General features: G+C 47.4%; 2 protein-coding genes across 2 annotated transcripts in view; one reads left to right on the top strand and one right to left on the bottom strand.

The window, feature by feature from the left end:
- Positions 1-15409, bottom strand: part of LOC140483578 (monoglyceride lipase-like) — a 77033-nt gene extending 61624 nt beyond the window's left edge. Inside the window, exon 1 of the mRNA XM_072581800.1 lies at positions 15303-15409. The gene's annotated coding sequence lies outside the window, so the exon portion shown is untranslated. The remainder of the gene's footprint in view (positions 1-15302) is intronic.
- LOC140483577 (monoglyceride lipase-like) overlaps positions 7085-20569 on the top strand; it is a 98376-nt gene continuing 84891 nt past the window's right edge. The window contains exons 1-2 of the mRNA XM_072581799.1: positions 7085-7699; positions 7918-8058. Coding sequence (XP_072437900.1) covers positions 7934-8058 — 125 coding nt within the window. The 5' untranslated portion in view covers positions 7085-7699; positions 7918-7933. The remainder of the gene's footprint in view (positions 7700-7917; positions 8059-20569) is intronic.

Here is a 20569-nt window from a genome sequence, read left to right as displayed (position 1 = left end):
GCAAATGGAAATGTGAAAGTTAGACTTGAACTGACTGTGACCACTTGTGTCGACAATATAAAAGCACGATTTAAAACCAATAAGACATAATTATTTCTGAAATTAGGATTGCTGAAATAACTTGACAAGCTTTGCAATTTCAAACACTCAAAGGGAAATTTTCCTGAAGTTTGAAGGGGACAAACAAATCTAAAAGTTAAAGTCTTAACTTAAAACACAAGTTAGTGGAGGTTCTAATCTGTCAAGATCGTTTGGGAAGAAATAACTTGATGACTAACAAAATCTGTCTCCCACTCTATTTTGATTTAGTCCCTACCTTCTCCTTCACTTTTTCACATAAACATTGCTCACTCTGAACTTTGATTGTCACTGTTTCATTGGCCACATGATGGTGGAACATTAATAAAGTTACTTTGACTTGGTATTTTCACTGTGTCTTGCACCTATGTGCACACACACACACATAGATGCTGGAGATTAGATTAGATGACTACAGTGTGGAAACAGGCCCTTCGGCCCAACAAGTCCACACCGCCCCGCCGAAGCGCAACCCACCCATACCCCTACATCTACCCCTTACCTAATACTACGGGCAATTTAGCATGGCCAATTCACCTGACCTGCACATCTTTGGACTGTGGGAGGAAACCGGAGCAAACCCACGCAGACACGGGGAGAACGTGCAAACTCCACACAGTCAGTCACCTGAGGCGGGAATTGAACCCAGGTCTCTGGCGCTGTGAGGCAGCAGTGCTAACCATTGTGCCACCGTGCCGCTCACTAAGCACTATTACTGTATGGCAGCAACGTAGGGGGAAAAAAAAGAAAACACATATATATAAAACCAGGGGTTAAAGTAAAACAAAATCTGTCAGCCCAACACCACTGTTGATACTTTCTATGAAGTAAACTCATGAGTATTTTTGCCATTATTGAACTTAGGATAATTTTAAAAGAAGGAAAAGTCAACCATAAGCTAACTTGATACTTTTGAGAATTTATTTTTAAGAAAGAACAAAGAAGCAGAATTTGGCCATGTCAGGAACCACACCATAATAAAAATAAAATACTGCAGATGCTGGAAATCTGAAATAAATGCAGAGAGAAAAGTCAAACTGGACTCAAAATATTAATTGTTTCTCTCTGCACAGGTGCTGCCAGATCTGTTGAATTTCTCCAGCATTCTCTGTGTTTGTACCTAACAGTAATGCTTGATTTCTGTTTTAGAATTATTACAAAAGTATATTTTTTAGCTGGACAATAAGTTTTCTCCAGAACTTCTGAATCTGATAGAATGGTAATGAATGAGATTCCCACAGTTAAGAATTAGATTGCAAGAAGTCAATAGGAATATTTTGTTCTCGAATTGGGATCCCTTTAAAACATTTTGTTATTTCCTGTGTAGCATGAGATCTGATGTAACTGTTGTTAGAGCAGTTACTTACAAAACATAATGAATCTCTGATTGGATGGCACAGTGGCTCAGTGGTCAGCACTGCTGCCTCACAGCACCAGGGTCCCAGGCTCAACTCCAGCCTTAGGGGACTGACTGTGTGGAGTTTGCATGGATTTCCTCCGGGTCATCCGGTTTCATCCCACAGTCTAAAGATGTGCAGGTCAGGTGAATTGGCCATGCTAAATTGCCCATAGTGTTAGGTGCATTAGTCAGAGGGAAATAGGTCTGGGTGGGTTACTCTTCAGAAGGTGGGTGTGGACTGGTTGGGCCAAAGGGCCTGTTTCCATGCTGTAGGGAATCTAATCTAATCATCATCAACAAGAGGAAGGTGACACAGAGGCTGCAATTGTTACATAAACTGACATCAAAAAATTACCAGGCACCATATGTACCCCATTATCAATTAACTGTTTAAGAATATACAAGATCTTTTTCCAAAAAAAAACGAATCGTCAGATGATGGCGGGAGGGATATGATTGTTATCCCATATTATGAGTAGGAAAGTGAGGACTGCAGGTGCTGGAGATCAGAGTTGAGAGTGTGGGGCTGGAAAAGCACAACAGGTCAAGCAGCGTCTGAGGCCAGGAGAATCAATATTTTGAGCAAAACCCCTTCATCAGGAATGAGGCCTCGGGGAAATGTCAATTCCCCTACTCCTTGGATGCTCCTGACCTGCTGTGCTGTCATGAGTAGTTATCTTGGGCTCATTGGCTAGAAGGAGTCAGACTAGTGATTGACATTGCATGGATTGCTCGAGACCCAATTCTAAGGTAGATCAACAAATGCTCAGAGTCAGAGGGCAGCCCAATCCTCATGAGTGAACTGTCTTCTTTCAATGAAAGGTGGACCAGAATAGATTGAGGGAGGACCCAGGGAAGGGTTCCCTAACAATGCGTCCAGATAACACGATGTTTAATGAGGTCAACACGTTCTATGACAACTATCTACTCATCCTTCAGTGCGGCCATCCAAGGTCCACGCACAGCAGTGATTTCAGAAATTGGAAGTCAATGCTAGGAAAGGAATTGGCACACGGATCTGTGTGTGCAGACCCTCGGAGCAGCTCCATGTCTGCACAACCGCACAGCAACGAGGGAATGTTGTTGTTAAGTACAGAAACCCGTTGGTGCTTTCTGTTAACCTGGGTCCAAAAGACAAAGTCCACTGAGGAATTTTGAATACTTTTATGAAATCTGTAACTTTGTGACAAGTCCGGCAACAATGGGACTTGGTTTCCAGTGCCCAGCGAGGTGTGACACTATCATCATGTGCAGGTGTACTGGGGCTACCATACTGTGCCCTGGAAGTCTTCCCAATTCTGTGTTGGTTGGGGCCACTGCCCTCCTCTTTTAAAGCCAGTGGCAATAACTTCTGCTTCATTGAGATCTCTTTGTGCAATTTGCAAGGGCTGAAGACATAGTGGACATTGCATGCGAATTGCATTTGAATCCCAAATACTTTTAGGTTGAATGCATTTTGATTTGATTTATTGTTGTCACATGCACCTAAGTACAGTGAAAAGTTTTGTTTTGCGAGCACTACAGGCAGATCATAACATTCAAGGACATACAGATGATAGGGTGTTTTGACAGAACAAGGCATACAAAGCTGCGGCTGCACAAGAAGTGCACAAAAGCAGGATCAACATTAGATTAGAAATTAGAGACACCCATTCACCAGTCTAGTAACACGGGGAAGAAGCTGTTCTTGAATAAATTGGTGTGTGTATTTAAGCTTCTGTGTCTTCAAATCCTTGATGATATGATTGTGATTGAAGTATGATGATGGATGACTTTGCCCCCTCAATGTCTTCCTATTGGAAAGTTGCAAATGTACATCCACTATTTAATGAAAGAGGGAGAGAGAGAAAATGGGGAAGTACAGATCTTGTTAGCTTGTTGTTAGTCAAAGGAAAATACTAGAACTTATTCCAAAGATGTGATTACGGACATTTAGAAATGAATTGTCCAATTGGGCAGAGGCAATGTGGATTTCACAGAATTGTCACAGTGGCAGAAGGAGGCCATTTGGCCCATCATATCTACACTGGGGAAATCATGTTTGACAAACCCATTAGAGGATGTGTTGGGCAGAGTAGATAAGGGAGATCTCGTGGATGTGGTGCACTTGGACTTTTAGAAGTTTTTTTGTTAAAGATCGACACTTAGGCCACCAAATAAATTAAAGTGCATGGGATTTGGGATAACATACTGGTATGGATAATGTACTGCTGTGGATAATATACTGGGATTGAACGTTGGCTAACAGATAGAAAACAGTTTGGATCAACCATCTTCAGCTACTTCATTAAAGACCTCTCATAAGTTCGGAAGTGGGAATGTTCGCTAATGATTGCACAATATTCAGGACCATTCATGACTCCTCAGGTACTGAGGCAGTCCACGTTCAAATGCAACAAGAGCTGGACAATATCCAGGCTTTGGGCTGACAAGTGACAAGGCTGACAACCACACAAGTACGAGGCAATGTCTGTCATCAGTAAGAGACAAGCTAATCACCACCCTTGACATTCAATGATGTTACCATCATTGAATATTCCACTATTGACATCCTTAGGGTTACCATTGACTAGAAACTCAACTGGATGCAATATAAACACAGTGGCTACAAAAGCGGTCAGAGGTTAGGAATACAGTGAGTAACTCACCTCCTGACACTTCAACCCCAGGGCATCAATGTGGACTTCAACAGTTTCCTCATTTCCCCTTCTCTCACCTCACCCCAGTTCCAAACTTCCAGCTCAGCACTGTCCCCATGACCTGTCCTACCTGCCTATCTTCTTTTCCACCTATCCACTCTACCCTCCTCTCTGACCTATCACCTTCATCCCACCCCATCCACCCATTGTAGTCATTCCTACCTACGCCCCCCCCCCTGTCCTATCACCTTCATCCCCACCCCCATTCACCTGTGGTACTCTATGCTACTTTCTCTCCATCCCCACCCTCCTCTCATTTATCTCTCCACCCTTCAGGCACTCTGCTTGTATTCCTGATGAAGGGCTTTTGCCTGAAACGTCGATTTTACTGCTCCTCGGATGCTGCCTGAACTGCTGCGCTTTTCCAGCACCACTAATCCAGAATCTGGTTTCCAGCATCTGCAGTCATTGTTTTTACCTTCCCCAAAGCTTGTCCACCATCTACAAGGTACAAGTCAGGCGTGCAGTGGAATACTCCCCACTTACCTCGTTGCGTGCAACTCCAACAAAACTCCAGGTGCTCAACACCATACAGGATAAAGCAGCCGCTTGATTGGCATCGCATCCACAAGTATCCACTCTCTCCACCACCAGCACTCAGTAGCAGTAGTATCTACAAAATCCACTGCAGAAATTCACCAAAGGTCCTTAAATAGCACATTCCAAACCTATGACCACTTCTATCTTGGACATGGACAGCAGATACATTGGAGCCACTCACCATTCTGACATGGAAATATATCACCATTCCTTCAGTGTTGCTGGGTCAAAATCCTGGAAGTCCCTCCCACAGCACAGGGACTGCAGCGGTTCAAGAAGGCAGCTCACCTTCACCTTCTCAAGGGGCAACTAGGGACGGGTAATAAATCGTGGCCAAAGACCAACACCCCCGATATCCCATGCACAAAGAAAGTGAGTGGAGAAGCTGTTTATCACAGTGACCCAGGGATGAGGACCTTCAGTGATGAGGATTGAGTGAAGAAGTTGGGACTATTCTCCTTCGAGAGAAGAAGGCTGGGAGGAGATTGGTGGAGGTTTCCAAAATTGTGTTGGACAGAGAGGAAGAAACTGTTCCCACTCATAAAAGGAACATAAACAAGGGGCATAGATTTAAAGTGATGTGCAACCAATAGCAAGGGTGATATGAGGAACAAATATTTCCACACAGTCAGTAGACAGAGTCTGGAATATACTGCCTGGGAATGTGGTGAAGGCAGGTTCAATTGGAAGACCCAAGAGGGGCAGTGGATGGTTATTCGGATAGAGATGGTGTGTAGGCATATGGGGAGAAAATTGGCACTGGATGATGGAGTTGGTGCAGGCATTGATTGTAACAAATTCATGAATATCCTCCAAGAGGCAGACACAATGAATTTAAAGACTGTGACAATCGCAGGTCAGCTCCAAAAGCTGGTATAGTTGCCAGGTCCAAAACTACCCAAACAGGTGCCCCACACAGATACAGACCCAGGAACCAGTTGGTTCTGAAACACACACGCACACTCACACACACACACTCACACACACCCACATACACACTCACACACACACACTCACACACACACACACACTCACACACCCACACACACACTCACATACACACACACTCACACACACATACTCACACCACACACGCTCACACACGCTCTCACACACACACTCACACACACACACTCACACACACCCACATACACACTCACACACACACACTCAGACACACACACACACATACACACACTCACACACCCACACACACACTCACATACACACACACTCGCACACACACACACACATACTCACACACACACGCTCACACACACGCTCTCACACACACACTCACACACCCACACACACACACACATACACTCATACACATACACACACACACACACACACACACTCACACACACACACACAACCAAAGGAAACATTTCAGAGACAATTCCAAAATCTCCACTAACGGTCTTCCATCCTCACATTGACAGATGGGGCACCGCTATCCAATCGGGTGAGGTGGTACCAAGACCAACTGGCAAATAAGAGCAGCCACTGAGGGAGACTGGCAGGAGGTGGGCGAGCAGCTCTGAGTCACCAGTCCAGCCAATACCACCAACTTAACTCTATTCGGGCTCCTGTGCCAACTGTGGACCCACTCCCCAAACACTGAGATCTCACGGAATACCAGCCATAGGAAAAAAATCATTGCTGTATGACTATGTGAAACTAGTGAAACAATTACAACATTTCAAAGACATCTGGATGGGTATTATGAATAGGAAGGGTTTAAAGGGATATGGGCCGGGTGCTGGCAAATGGGACTAGCTCAGATTGGGATGTCTGTTATGGCCTGGTTGGTCCTAAGGGTCAGTTTCCATGCTGTATGAATCTATGAGCCCCACATTCCCCTTACTCTCTGAGTGAAGTTTCTTCTGAATTCCCAATCTCTTGGTGCCTATTTGATCTCAGTGGCCTCCACACTGGCATGCAGTGAATCTGTTCCCCTGTTTATTCCCAGGGACAGGGACGGACAGCTCGCGAGGGGTACAGCCATGGCACAGGGAGACTGTTTCTCTGTGGATGCGGATCTGTCCTCGTTGCTTCTCTCTCTCTTTCTCTCTCCCTCCGTCTCTCTCTCCCCCTTCTCTCACTCCCTCCCTCTCTCACCCTCCCTTCCCTCTCACCCTCTCCATCCCTCCCTCTCTACCTTTCCCCAACTCCCTCCCTCTCTCTCTCCCTTTCTCTCTCTCTCTCCCTCTCCCTCCCTCTCCCTCTCCCACTACCTCCCTCTTGCTCTCCCTTTCTTTCTCTCCCTCCCCTTCTCCCTCCCTCTCACACCATCCCTCTCTCATCCCCTCCATTTTTCTCTCCCTCCCTCTCTCTCCCTCCCTCTCTCTCTCCCTCCCTCTCATCCCCATCCCTCTCTCTCCCTCACTTCTCTCTCCCCCTCCTCTCGCTCTCTCCCTCCCTCTCTCTCTCTCCCTCTCCATCCCTCTCTCTCCCCCACTTTCTCTCCCCCTCTCTTAGTCTTTCTCTCTCCCTCCCTCTCTCTCTCCCTCCCTCTCTCTCTCTCCATTCCTCTCGCTCCCCCACTTTCTCTCCCCCCTCTCTTAGTCTTTCTCTCTCCCTCCCTCCCTCTCTCCCTCCCTCTCTCTCTCTCCATTCCTCTCGCTCCCCCACTTTCTCTCCCCCCTCCCTTAGTCTTTCTCTCTCTCCCTCCCCCTGTCTCTCTCTCCCTCCCTCTGTCCCCACTCGAAACATAACAGTAAATTAACTCAAGGAGAAAGCGTTCGGGCACCGCCAGAGGGAGAGTCACTCAGCCTCCCGCACTTAGAGGGGAGGGAATGACAGAGAGAGAGAGAGAGAGAGAAAATCAACAAGATTTGTTCAAGTGAAATGCGAAACGACTTCAGAGCAAAGCAGGCAGGTCCTGATTCTGCGTTAAGATCTTCCCCTTTCAGCACCCCCCACCCCTCGCCTGTGTTCTGTGATTGTGTCGCGGACGGTGAACGTGTATTTATTTAAGGTAAGTGTTCTGCGTTCCACTGTTGTTATTGGAAAGCCCCCTGAGTGTGTGTGTGGGTCACAGACCTTCAAGGGGAACTCCAGCCCAGACTTAACACTGATGTCCCCTGTTATTTTCCTCAACACTCTTTCCTACCCCCCCCCCCCCCCTTACAATAACCGGTAACTTTTGATTTGTGTCTTTTCGGGAAACAAAATAAAAAATGCTATGTGTTCCAGGTGCCTGGGCGCAGCAATGTTGGAGGAAAGTGGGGATCGAGTGACACCCCAGGGCTTGCTTTATAAGGACCTGTCGCATTTTGTCAACGCGGATGGGAATTACATTTTCTGTAGATACTGGGAACCTCCCGGACCGCCCAGGTCAGCACTTTACCGTATTGTTAGCAGTCAGAAATTAAAACAATAGGTTTCTGAGTCCACCGAGCTGTGGGGTGAGTTCTAACGTCAAGGTTGTGTTTGTGTGTAGGTGCAATTGACCCCATGTCAATTTCTCTCCCTCACCACCACCCCCACTCTCTAGCCACTCAATTGGGGGAAATTGATCCGACTGAGGTGTAGCAATTTCGGAGGCGGGGGGGGGGGAGCGGTTCAGGATATTGTAAGTTCCTGTATGATCCTCTGTGTGTGTGTCTGTGTGTGTCTGTCTGTCTGTGTGTGTGAGTGAGTGTGTCTGTGTGTGTATGTGTATGTGAGTGTGTGTCTGTGTGTGTATGTGTATGTGCGTGTATATCTTTGTGTGTCTGTGTGTGTTTATGTGTCTGTGCGTGTATGTGTGTCTCTATGTGTGTATATATGTGTGTATATGAGTGTGTGTATGAATGTGTATGTGTGTGTGCATGTGTGTGTCTCTGTGTATTTGTGTGTATGTGTGTGTGTATATGAGTGTGTATGTGTGTCTCTGTGTGTATATGTGTGTGTATGAGTGTGTATGTGTGTCTCTGTGTGTATATGTGTGTGTATGTGTGTGTATGAGTGTGTATGAGTGTGTATGTGAGTGTGTGTCTCTGTGTGTATTTGTGTGTGTGAAAGAGAGACTTTATCAACCCGTTTATAACGTCCAGGACCGCTACAGACGCTGTGTCATGATGTTTTACATTTATTATTCAATCAGAAATTTCCCTGCCCCACAATGGATCGCCCCCTCCCTCCTTCCCACGCGTGGTCAGGGATTTTACATTTTCCCTTTCACCTCCCCACCACACCCCCCACCCCCCTCCTGCCCATCTCTCTGAGATAGCTTCCCAGATGGATCTGTTTCTCCGGTTCCTATTGCCAATCGAACAGCAATATCTCCACCAATATCCGAGCCGAGGGGAGAATTAGCCAACTCCGCTCATTGGAGCTGTTTTCTCTCCGGGAGCTGGCAATGACACACCTCTGGAGCAGGTGGGTCTTGAACCCGAGAGAGAGCAGCCTTTAAACCCCACCCCCCGCCGATCTTCACTCAACTTTGCACAGTTGGCCTGAACGCCAGGTAGAGATGGTGCTTATTTATCCCTGACTCCCAATGTTCCATCAGCACTTTCTGTGGTAGTGCCCCCACTCTAGGACCGGGAGACCCGGGTTAAAGTCCCACCTGCCCCAGGGGGTGTGGAATAACATCCCTGATACAGGTTGATTAGGAAAACTGGTTAATGAAATAAATCACCTGCATTTACGTAGCGCCCTTTGCCAGCTCCAGACCTATTTCACAAGTCCCTGTATTTTCAATGGTCTCCTTCTCACATCCCCCACCCTGCCTGATTGGTGGGAACTCCTCCCCTACACCCCCCCCCCCCCCCCCCCCCCCCGCTTCCTTCACCCTCTGGCCTCTCCTCAGTTTTAATGATGCATGTCTTGAGAGACCCGGGGCCCAGATCTGGAATTTGCCTCCCTGAAACTCACCAGTTCCCCCCTGTCCCCATCCCCCAATTCTCCTACTTTACCCCACTGTGTTAAAATCAACTCGGCGAAAGTGAGGATTGCAGATGCTGGAGATTAGAGATTAGAGTGGGGTGCTGGAAAAGCACAGCCTGGCCAGGCAGCATCAGGTGAAGGGCTTATGCCTGAAACGTCGATTCTCCTGCTCCTCGGATGCTGCCTGACCTGCTGTGCTTTTCCAGCACCACAGTCGCCACTCACTGGCTTAAAACCAAACTCTGCATCAATCTGGATGTAGAATATAGAACAGGACAACACAGTATGGGCCCTTCGGCCCTCGATGTTGTGCCGACCTTTTATCCTACTCTAAGATCAGACTAACCCACACACACGGAGAAGGTGAGGACTGCAGATGCTGGAGATCAGAATCGAAGAGTGTGGCGCTGGAAAAGCACAGCCACTCAGGCAGCATCCGAGGAGCAGGAGAGTCGACGTTTCGAGTATAAGGTCTTCATCAGGAATGTGGGAAAGGCCCAAAGGGGCTGAAAGATAAATGGGAGGGTGTTCGGTTGGGGAGAAGGTAGCTGGGAAAGTGATAGGTGAATGGAGGTGGGGGTAAAGGTGATAGGTCGGAGAGGAGGGGTGGAGCGGATAGGTGGGAAGGAAGATGGACAGGTGGGACAGGTCATGAGGGTGGTGCTGAGTTGGAAGGTTGGAACTTGGATAAAGTGGGGGGGAATGAGGAAACTGGTGAAATCCACATTGATGCCGTGGGGTTGGAGGGTCCCAAGGCGGAAGATGAGACGTCCTTCCTCCAGGTGTCGGGTGGTGAGGGAGTAGCGGTGGAGGAGGCCCAGGACCTGCATGTCCTCGGTTGAGTTGGGGGGGAGTTGAAACATTCGGCCACGGGGCGGTGGCATTGGTTGGTGTGGGTGTCCCAGTGATATTCTCCGAAGTGCTCTGCGAGAAGGTGCCCTGTCTCCCCAATGTAGAGGACTCCACATCGGGAGCAACGGATACAGTAAATGACATGGGTGGAAGTGCAGGAGGTGGAAGGATCCTCTGGGGCCTTGGATGGAGGTGAGGTGGGAGGAGGTGTGGGTGCAGGTTTTGCAATTCCTCTGGTGGCAGGGGAAGGTGCCAGGAGGGAAGGGTGGGTTGTTGGGGGACGCGAACCTGATGGAGGGAACGGTTTTTATGGAAAGTGGATAAAGGTGGGGAGGGAATATATATCCCTGGTGGTGAGGTCTGTTTGTAGGTGTCAGAAATGGTGGAGGATGATATGGTGTATACGGGAGGTTGGTGGGGTGAAAGGTGAGGACCGGGGGTGGGGGGGGGTTCCTGTCCTTGTGGTTGGAGGGGTGGGGATCGAGGGTGGAGGTGCAGGAAGTGAATGAAATGCACTGGAGGGCATCATCGACCACGTGGGAAGGGAAATTGCTGTCTTTAAAGAAGGAGGCTATCTGGTGTGTTCTGTGGTGGAACTGGTCCTCCTGGAAGCAGATGAGGCGGATGTGGAGGAATTGGGATTAAGAAGGTAGGGTGGGAGGAGGTGTAATCCAGGTAGCTGTGGGAGTTGGTTAAAATCTTCGAGGAGAAAGTGAGGACTGCAGATGCTGGAGATCAGAGCTGAAAGAAGGGCTCATGCCCGAAACGTCGATTCTCCTGCTCCTTGGATGCTGCCTGACCTGCTGCGCTTTTCCAGCAACACATTTTCAGCTGTGGGAGTTGGCAGGTTTGTAGAACATGTCAGTGTTGAGTTGGTCACTGTTGATGGTCAGTGTTGAGTTGGTCACTGTTGATGGAGATGGAGAGGTCCAGGAAGGGGAGGGAGGTGTCTGAGATGGTCCAGGTGAATTTAAGGTCAGGGTGGAATGTGTTGGTGAAGTTGATGAACTGTTCAACCTCCTCGTGGGAGCTTGAGGTGGCATCGATGCAGTCATCAATGTCGCAGCGGAAAAGATGGGGAATGGTGCCGGTGTAACTGCAGAAGATAGACTGTTCCATGTAGCTGACAAAGAGACAGGCATAGCTGGGGCCCATGTGGGTGCCCATGGCTACTCCTTTGGCCTGGAGGAAGTGGGAGGATTGGAAGGAGAAATTGTTGAGGATGAGGACCAGGTCAACCAAATGAATGAGAGTGTCAGTGGATGGGTAGTGGTGGGGATGTCAGAAGAGGAAGAAATGGAGGGCTTAGAGGCCCTAGTCATGGCGGATGGAGGTGTAGAGGGACTGGATGTCCATGGTGAAGATGAGATGTTGGGTGCCAGGAAACTGAAGTCTTGGAGGAGATGGAGGGCATGGGTGGTCTCCTGAACATATGTGGGGAGTTCCTGGATGGGGGTGAGGGCAAGGACAGTATCGAGGTAGGTGGAGATGAATTTGGTGGGGCAGGAGCATGCTGAGACGATAGGTCGGATGGGGTAGTCAGGCTTGTGGCTCTTGGGTAGGAGGTAGAATTGGTCGGTGTGGGGTTCCTGAACTACATACCCTTCACTGTACTATCTTCCATGAGCCTATCCAAGAGTCGCTTAAATGTCCCAAATGTCTCTGACTCTACTACCACCGCTGGCAGTGCATTCCGCGCACCCACCACTCTCTGTGTAAAGAACTTACCTCTGTCATCTCCCCTAAACCTTTCTCTAATCACCTTAAAATGATGCCCCCTTAATGATAGCCATTTCCACCCAGGGAAAAAGTCCCTGGCTATCCACTCGATCTATACCTCTTGTACACCTCTATCAAGTGTTTATATCCCCTTCTGTAGCCAAATATCAAATGAGACAACCTGATGTAGTTTTGACGAGGCATTGCTTCTTTTTTTAACTAGAGATATTGTACAATATTGTGGGGAGAAAGTCAGAGATTTGCAACAGGTAATGGGGCTTGTTTGAAAAGCTGCTGCAGACAAGCTGGCCTCCTTCTGCATGGATCAATTGTGCAAAAGGCACTACCTAAATGCATGTTGTTCTTGCTAATTTCTCAATATGTTCTATAGTAAAATGCTGTACTTTAAAAGATAACCATTATCGCAGCAAATAGAGGTGATCCCAATTTTAAGTGGCTGTGATAAGGAACAATTATTTCCGAAATAATGAGAAAGCACAGGTTTACAAAGCTGCCAGAAGAAAGGGGTTGGGTTGGGCTTGGAGCGATGTAAGGATAATTGGATTGCTGTGATTTGGAGCACTCTGCCTGAGTGGTTGGAGGAAGCAGGTTCAGTAGTAACTTTCAAATGCCTTTGTCAGGCCGGTGGGAAAGAGTAGGATGGGGGTGGGGCTAATTGGAAAGGTCTTTCTAAAAGCCAGCACATGTACAACAGACTGATTGAATGCACCTCCACCACAAACCTAGACAGTGCATTCCGAATCCAAACCACTCACTGTGTAATACATTAGATTACTTACAGTGTGGAAACAGGCCCTTCGGCCCAACAAGTCCACACTGACCCTCCAAAAAGCAACCCACCCAGACCCATAACACTAAATTTACCCCCTCACCTAACACTACAGGCAATTTAGCATGGCCAATTCACCTAACCTGTACATCTTTGGAGGGTGGGAGGAAACCGGAGCACCCAGAGGAAACCCACGCAGACACGGGGAGAATGTGCAAACTCCACACAGTCAGTTGCCACCCACAAACCACACCTTTCCTCCCGCTGTACTTGGATTCTTCGACATGTGCCTTCCCTTTGCTTTCTCTCCTCTTCTGCCAATAGGAACAGTTTCTCTCTATCCACTCCGAGCTGACACCTCATGATTCCTCAATCAATTCTGTTCTCAACTCTCCTCTTTCTAAGGAGAACAAGCCCAATTCCCTCATCACTGACACCGTTTCTCTGCCCAGGTGAAAAAGGGATGAATGGACCCTTATCAGTCAGTCACCACAAAAGTTTAACTTCATTTTAGCGTGAAGCTACATCTCTCTCCAATCTAAGTGCAGTTAACTTGTTTTTACTGGAGCAGTAATGTTGTCCTGAGTTTAAAAAAAACACAGATTATCTGCTGCTCTGGAAAAATAATAAAGTCACAATGTCAAGCATGCAACTTTTGTGCAGTCATTGACTGTCTCACATAGACAGATCCACGTAGACACGGACGTGTACACAAACACAGACATGTACACAGACACAGGCACGAACAAACACACAGATGCAAGGACACACACCGCACACATACAAACACACATAGACACAGACACAGAACAGAAACAAACACAAACAGATACAAGGACACACACTGCACTCATGCAGATACACATAGACACAGACATACATACAGACACAAACACATGGTCACACAGACACAGACAAATGGATACATACACAGATGCACAGATACACATCGCACAGATACAGTCATACCGAGACACACGCACCGAGAGACACACACTGAGACATACACACCAAGACATGAACACAAACACATACCGAGACACACACACACACACACACACATACACAGCGAGACACACACACACCAAGACATACACACAGCAAGACATGCACACACACACACTGTGAAGCACACACACAGCGAGACACACACACACTGAGACACACACATACACACCGAGACACACACACACACCGAGACACACACACACAGCGAGACACACACACACACACACTGAGACACACACATACACACCGAGACACACACACACAGCGAGACACACACACACCGAGACACACACACACACACCGAGACACACACACACACACTGAGACACACACATACACACCGAGACACACACACACAGCAAGGCACACACACACACACCGAGACACACACATACACACCGAGACACACACACACACACACACACACAAACACACAGACCTCTCTATCAGTACCTCTCTATTCCCTTCCTCTTCATGTATCCGTCCAGGTGCTTCTTGAATGTTGCTGTTGTGTCTGTTTCCACCACCTCCTCTGGCAACATGTTCCAAGCACTCACCACCCTTTGTGTGGAAAATGTGCCTCACACATCTCTGTTAAACTTGCTCCCCTCGCACCTTGAACCTGTGTCCCCTAGTAATTGATCCCTCCACCCTAGGGAAAAGCCTCATACTTTCCACTCTATCCCTGCCATTCACAATCTTATAAGCTTCTATCTGTACATACTGCACAGATGGACACACACATGCACACACAGACACACATATCTGCACAAACACACACTTGAACACGCACACATACACTCCAACTCTCACACACAAGGTTAAAAAGTGATAGTGTCCTGTATAAAATTGAGTAAAAGAATTTACATTTTCAACTCCTTTGAGTGTCTTTTGAGGTTAAGATTTTAACCTTGTGACCATAATTGGCTGGTTGGGTTCTTGGGCAACCAGCAGGAATGAATGTTGCAGTTTTCTTTTCAGTTCTCAGCTTTCTGACGTTTCTTCCTAGTTAGTGCTGTGACTCGTGTGTTTCTGTTGTTGAGAGATAGGGACAACCGTCTCCAGCCTGTGATCAGTTTTAAAACCCATCGCTACACCTCTGGTAAAAAAAACAGTTTGAAATACAAGCTAGTTGTAAATCCTGTGTCTGTGCGTGTTATGTTTTCATGTTGGACAATTGTAGGTAAGATTCCATTTTCAAATGTGAAGATTCTTATAATGGTGTAAATCAAAGTAGGAGATATGGATAAATAACAAAGAACAATACAGCACCAGAACCAGGCCCTTCTGCCTTCCAAGCCTAATCTGCCACATTCCATACTAAACCGTCTTCACTTACTGTATCAGTACCTCTCTATTCCCTTCCTCTTCATGTATTCGTCCAGTTACTTCTTGAATGTTGCTGTTGTGTCTGTTTCCACCACCTCCTCTGGCTGCATGTTCCAAGCACTCACCACCCTTTGTGTGAAAAATGTGCCTCACACATCTCTGTTAAACTTGCTCCCCTCGCACCTTGAACCTGTGTCCCCTAGTAATTGATCCCTCCACTCTGGGGAAAAGCCTCATACTTTCCACTCTATCCCTGCCATTCACAATCTTATAAGCCTCTATATGGACATCTTCATGCTTCTCCTGGATGGGGGCGTGTGTGGAATGCAAGTCCTTTGGGATGGGGGAAGACTGACAGGGTTCATTGCTCTTGGGTAAGAAGTTAATTCTTGTTCAGGTTGGTTTTTGTTTATCCCACGCTGGTCTCAAAACCTGGCCAACCTGTGTGTGTCAGGTAGTGTCTGTGGCCACTTTAACTCATTGTTGTTGGCCTCTTTTTCAAGGCTATTTCAGCTCTGGCTGCTGATGGATTCACAATTCAATGATCAAATCTAGTCTCAGGACTTAGTGTTGATTGTTGTAAAAACCTATCTGGTTCACAGATATCAATTAGATTAGATTCCCTACAGTATGGAAACAGGCCCTTCGGCCCAACAAGTCCACACCGACCCTCCGAAGAGTAACCCACCCAGACCCATTTCCCTCTTGACTAATGCACCTAACACTACGGGCAATTTAGCATGGCCAATTCACCTGACCTACACATCTTTGGACTGTGGGAGGAAACCGGAGCACCCGGAGGAAACCCACGCAGACACGGGGAGAATGTGCAAACTCCACACAGATAGCCACCCGAGGCTGGAATCAAACCCGAGTCCCTGGCGCTGTGAGGCAGCATTGCTAACCACTGAGCCACCATGCCACTCCAAACAGGGCAGAAGCTGCTGTTCTTATCCAATCTGATAAGCAAGTGTATTTTCAAGTCATTGAGTCCATAACACCATAAGACATAGGAGCAGAAGTTAGGCCATTCAGCCATTTGAGTCTGCTCTGTCATTCAATCATGGCTGATAAGTTTTTACCTTGATAAGTTTCTCAACCCCATACTCCCACTTTCTCCCTATAACCCTTGATCCCCTTGATCCTCTAGAACCTATCAATCTATCTTAGTCTTGACTTGGACATGCCAGTGTTGGACTGGGGTGGACAAAGTAAAATAATCACACAACACCAGTCCAACAGGTTATAGTCCAACAGGTTTATTTGGACGCACTAGCACTTGATGAAGGAGCAGAGCTCTGACATCTAGTACTTCCAAATAAACCTTTTGGACTATAACCTGTGTTGAGTGATTTTTTAACTTTATCTCCATCTTAAATGTACTCAATGACCCTGCCTCCATACCCTTCAGTGGCAATGAATTCCATAGATTCACCACTCTCTGGCTGAAGAAGATTCTCCTTACCCCCATTTTAAAGGGTCTTCCCTTTATTTTGAGGCTGTGTCCTCGGGTCCTAGTCTCTCCTGCCAATAGAAACATCTTCCCAACATCTACTCTGTCCAGGCTTTTCAGTAAGTTTCAATTAGATTCCCCCTCTCATCCTTCTAAACTCTATTGAGTGTCGACCCAGAGACCTCAAACTTTCCTCATATGTTAAGCTTTTAATTCCTGGGACCATTCTAATGAACCTCCTCTGAAACACACTCCAGAGCCAGTACACCCTTCCTGAGTTATGAGGCCAAAGCTGCGCACAGTACTCCAAATGTAGTATTCAAGTAAAGTTGAAGTACTCGAAATGAGTCATTCAGCATGGAAACAGACCCTTGGTCCTACCGTCCATGTCGACAACGTTTCCCAAACTAAACTAGTCCCACCTGCCTGCACTTGGCCCACATCCCTCTAAACATTTCCTTTCACGTACCTGTCTAAATGTCTTTTAAATGTTGTAACTACCTGTGTATACTGCTTCCTCTTGCAGTTCATTCCACATGTGAACCGCACTCTGTGTGAAAGAGTTGCCCCTCAGGTCCCTTTTAAATCTTTCTCCATTAGCTTACCTACAGTGTGGAAACATGCCCTTTGGCCCAACAAGTCCACACCGACCCTCCGAAGAGAAACCCACCCTCCCCATATTTACCCCTGACTAATGTACCTGACACTACAGGCAATTTAGCATGGCCAATTCACCTAACCTGCACATCTTTGGACTGTGGGAGGAAACCAGAGCACCCAGAGGGAAACCCATGCAGACACGGGGAGAATGTGCAAACTCCACACAGACACACACATAATTCCCGCCTCGGGGATTGAACCCGGGTCCCTGGCGCTGTGAGGCAGCAGTGCTAACCACTGAGCCACCGTGCTCACCTTGAAAATACACCCTCCAGTTTTGAACCCCCCCACCCATGAGAAAGGACCTTGGCTACTCACTCTATCCATGCTCCTCATGATTTTATAAATGTCATAAGGTCACCCCTCAACCTCCACGGCTCCAGTGAACAATGTCCCAGCCTGTCCAGCCTCTTTTTATAACTCAAGCAACATGGAAAATAAAATGGTCAATTTCTGCACAGCAAGGTCCCACAATGAGATAATGACCAGGTAATCAGTGTTAGTGAAGTTAGTTGAATACATTTTGGTAACCTCACCGCTGTTCATTGAGTTTTTTTATTCATTTGTGCGACTTGGGTGTCGTTGGCTGGCCAGCATTGATAGCCCATCCCTATTTGTCCCTTGAGAAGGTGGTAGTGAGCTGCGTTCTTGAATCACTGCAGTCTATGTGCTGTGGGTTAACCCACAATGCTGGTAGGGAGGGCATTAGCCCCCAGATATTGGTAAGGAGGACTTTGCATGGTTGACAGGGCTGTTTGTGTTTTTTCTGTTGTCTTTTACAGTTCCAAGGTCAATGCCAGGTAGTCCACCCAGTTTCATTCCTTTGTTGTGACTTGCTAGGATTGATATAAATGAATGGCTTGCTAGGCCGTTTCAGAGGGCAGTTGAGAGTGAACCACATTGCTGTGGCTCCGGAGTCACATGTAGGCCAGACCAGGTAAAGATGGCAGATTTCCTTTCCTAAAAGACATTAGTGAACCAGATGGGATTTTCTGACAACTGACAATGGATTCATGGTCATCAGTCGACTCTTAATTCCATTTTTTTTATTGAATTCAAGTTCTACCGTCTGCCATGGCGGAATTTGAGTCCAGATCATGCCATTGAAATTTTTATATTCATCTGAGGGAACAAATAGCCCCTCAATTCAGCAACCTCATCAAGATTTCACCCTCAAGAATGCAGCTTTGGCTCATTACTGACACTGGGCTACCTCTCTAGATCTTGTGCTCTGAAATGGTTAGATTAGATTAGGTTCCCTACGGTGTGGAAACAGGCCCTTTGGCCCAACCAGTCCACACTGACCCTCCGAAGAGCAACCCACCCAGACCCATTCCCCTGCATTCACCCCTGATTAAGGCACCTACCACTATGGGCAATTTAGCACGGCCAATTCACCTAACCTGCACATCTTTGGACTGTGGGAGCAAACCAGAGCACCCGGAGGAAACCCACGCAGATACGAGGAGAATGTGAAAACTCCACACAGACAGTTGCCCGAGGCGGGAATTAAACCCAGGTCCCTGGTGCTGTGAGGCAGCAGTGCTAACCACTGAGCCACCGTGCCTAGAACATCAGCTCACTGGCCAGAGTGCTGCCCACTGAGGTACAGTTTGCACTTCTACTGTTGCTGCAGTATTGGAGTGGGATTGTGTGTTTGTGGCACTGTGCTGGAATTGAGTTGGGTGTGCGAGAAATTTCCAAATTTGATGCAAGTTGCATTTGGAATTCCTTTCGACTGTTGAGCTGCTTTACTGCTTTGATGTTGTTCCTCTCAAAGGTCTGATTCTGGTGATGTCTTTGTGCTGGATGCAGTGGATAAGTGAGTGGCCTGTCCAGTGATCCAGGCATCACTTGGATCTTTGGCTGGAAGAATGGCACAATCCAGGATGTCTCCATGTGGTTCTTTTGGAAGACAGCGTTTGTTGTAATGAGATTATTCTGAGCTGACTTTGTCAGCTGCTGCATTGGCTTCCTGACATGGCTCCTGTCCAAACCCTGGAGTCACCACCGAATCTCGCATTCACATCCCCAGAGGGATGCCGTTTTCTTCTTTTGGGATGACATTGAGGACTTTATCAAGATTGAATAGAACTGTTCCTTAACAGCTTCATTAGAACTAAAGGTCAGGGCATAACTGCTGGTGATTGACAGTATATTGATTACAGCTGAGGTTGCAATAAAATGTCATGAGCCTTTTATATTTTATACAAATGGACAGCTCTGGCAGTACATCCTTGCTCCTACACTGGATTCAACATGATCTCCATCAATACAAAGGTTGCTGTTGGCCTTTCTTTTCCTGTGGAATACTGCTTGTTCCTTTAGACCTCTCCGTGAGGAAGGTGGGTCTCACTGAGGACAGTGCTGGCGATTTGGATTGTTCACGTGATAAGACTGGAGTCCATCTTTCCGGATGGTCAGTCTGAAGATTATCCACAAATTTTGTCGCATTCTTCCATGTGGAACTGTTTTGAGTTTTCTTTCCTTGCCCCTGAAGATGGTAAGCCCACTGAGAGTGGTTTCCCAGCCTGCAGAAAGGGGGACCATCTGTGTTTGGGGCACTCGTTTGAGCCCCTTCCTTGTTGGACGGAGCAGATGATTTCCTGAAGAGGACTGGTCAGATGCTGCTGTCCACAGGCACCTCCCTCCACAGGCAGGGCTCCTGCGTCCTGTGTGCTTTTGTTACCCATGTACACACTGTGGATGAGGGACGCCCGTGTTCATGACTCTGTCCTGATCACCAGTTCTCCATCGCTTCAGAGCGGAACCCATAGGCGCTGATAGAAGACTGTAGGTGATATTGGTTAAGGTGGACCCCTCAGATTTTGGAGGAGGAGAAAGTGAGGACTGCAGATGCTGGAGATCAGAGTCGAGAGTGTGGTGCTGGGAAAAGCGTAGCAGGTCAGGCAGCATCCGAGGAGCAGGAGAGTCTACGTTTCGGGCATAAGCTGATGAAGGGCTGACATGTGACTCCAGACCCACAGCAATGAGGTTGACTCGTCACTGCCCTCTGGGCAATAGATGCTGCCCAGCCAGTGATGCCCACACCCCATGAATGAATGAAAAGAAGATGCCCTCAGGGTAGTGTCAGATGGCATTGCCTTCACCTGCACCCACACCCTCACTAAAGTAAATGCTCCCCTCTTGATTGTAGCTGAATG

The sequence above is a fragment of the Chiloscyllium punctatum genome, chromosome 12 (genome assembly GCF_047496795.1).
Source record: "Chiloscyllium punctatum isolate Juve2018m chromosome 12, sChiPun1.3, whole genome shotgun sequence".
Classification (NCBI taxonomy): domain Eukaryota; kingdom Metazoa; phylum Chordata; class Chondrichthyes; order Orectolobiformes; family Hemiscylliidae; genus Chiloscyllium; species Chiloscyllium punctatum.
This window is presented reverse-complemented; position numbering and strand designations above follow the sequence as displayed.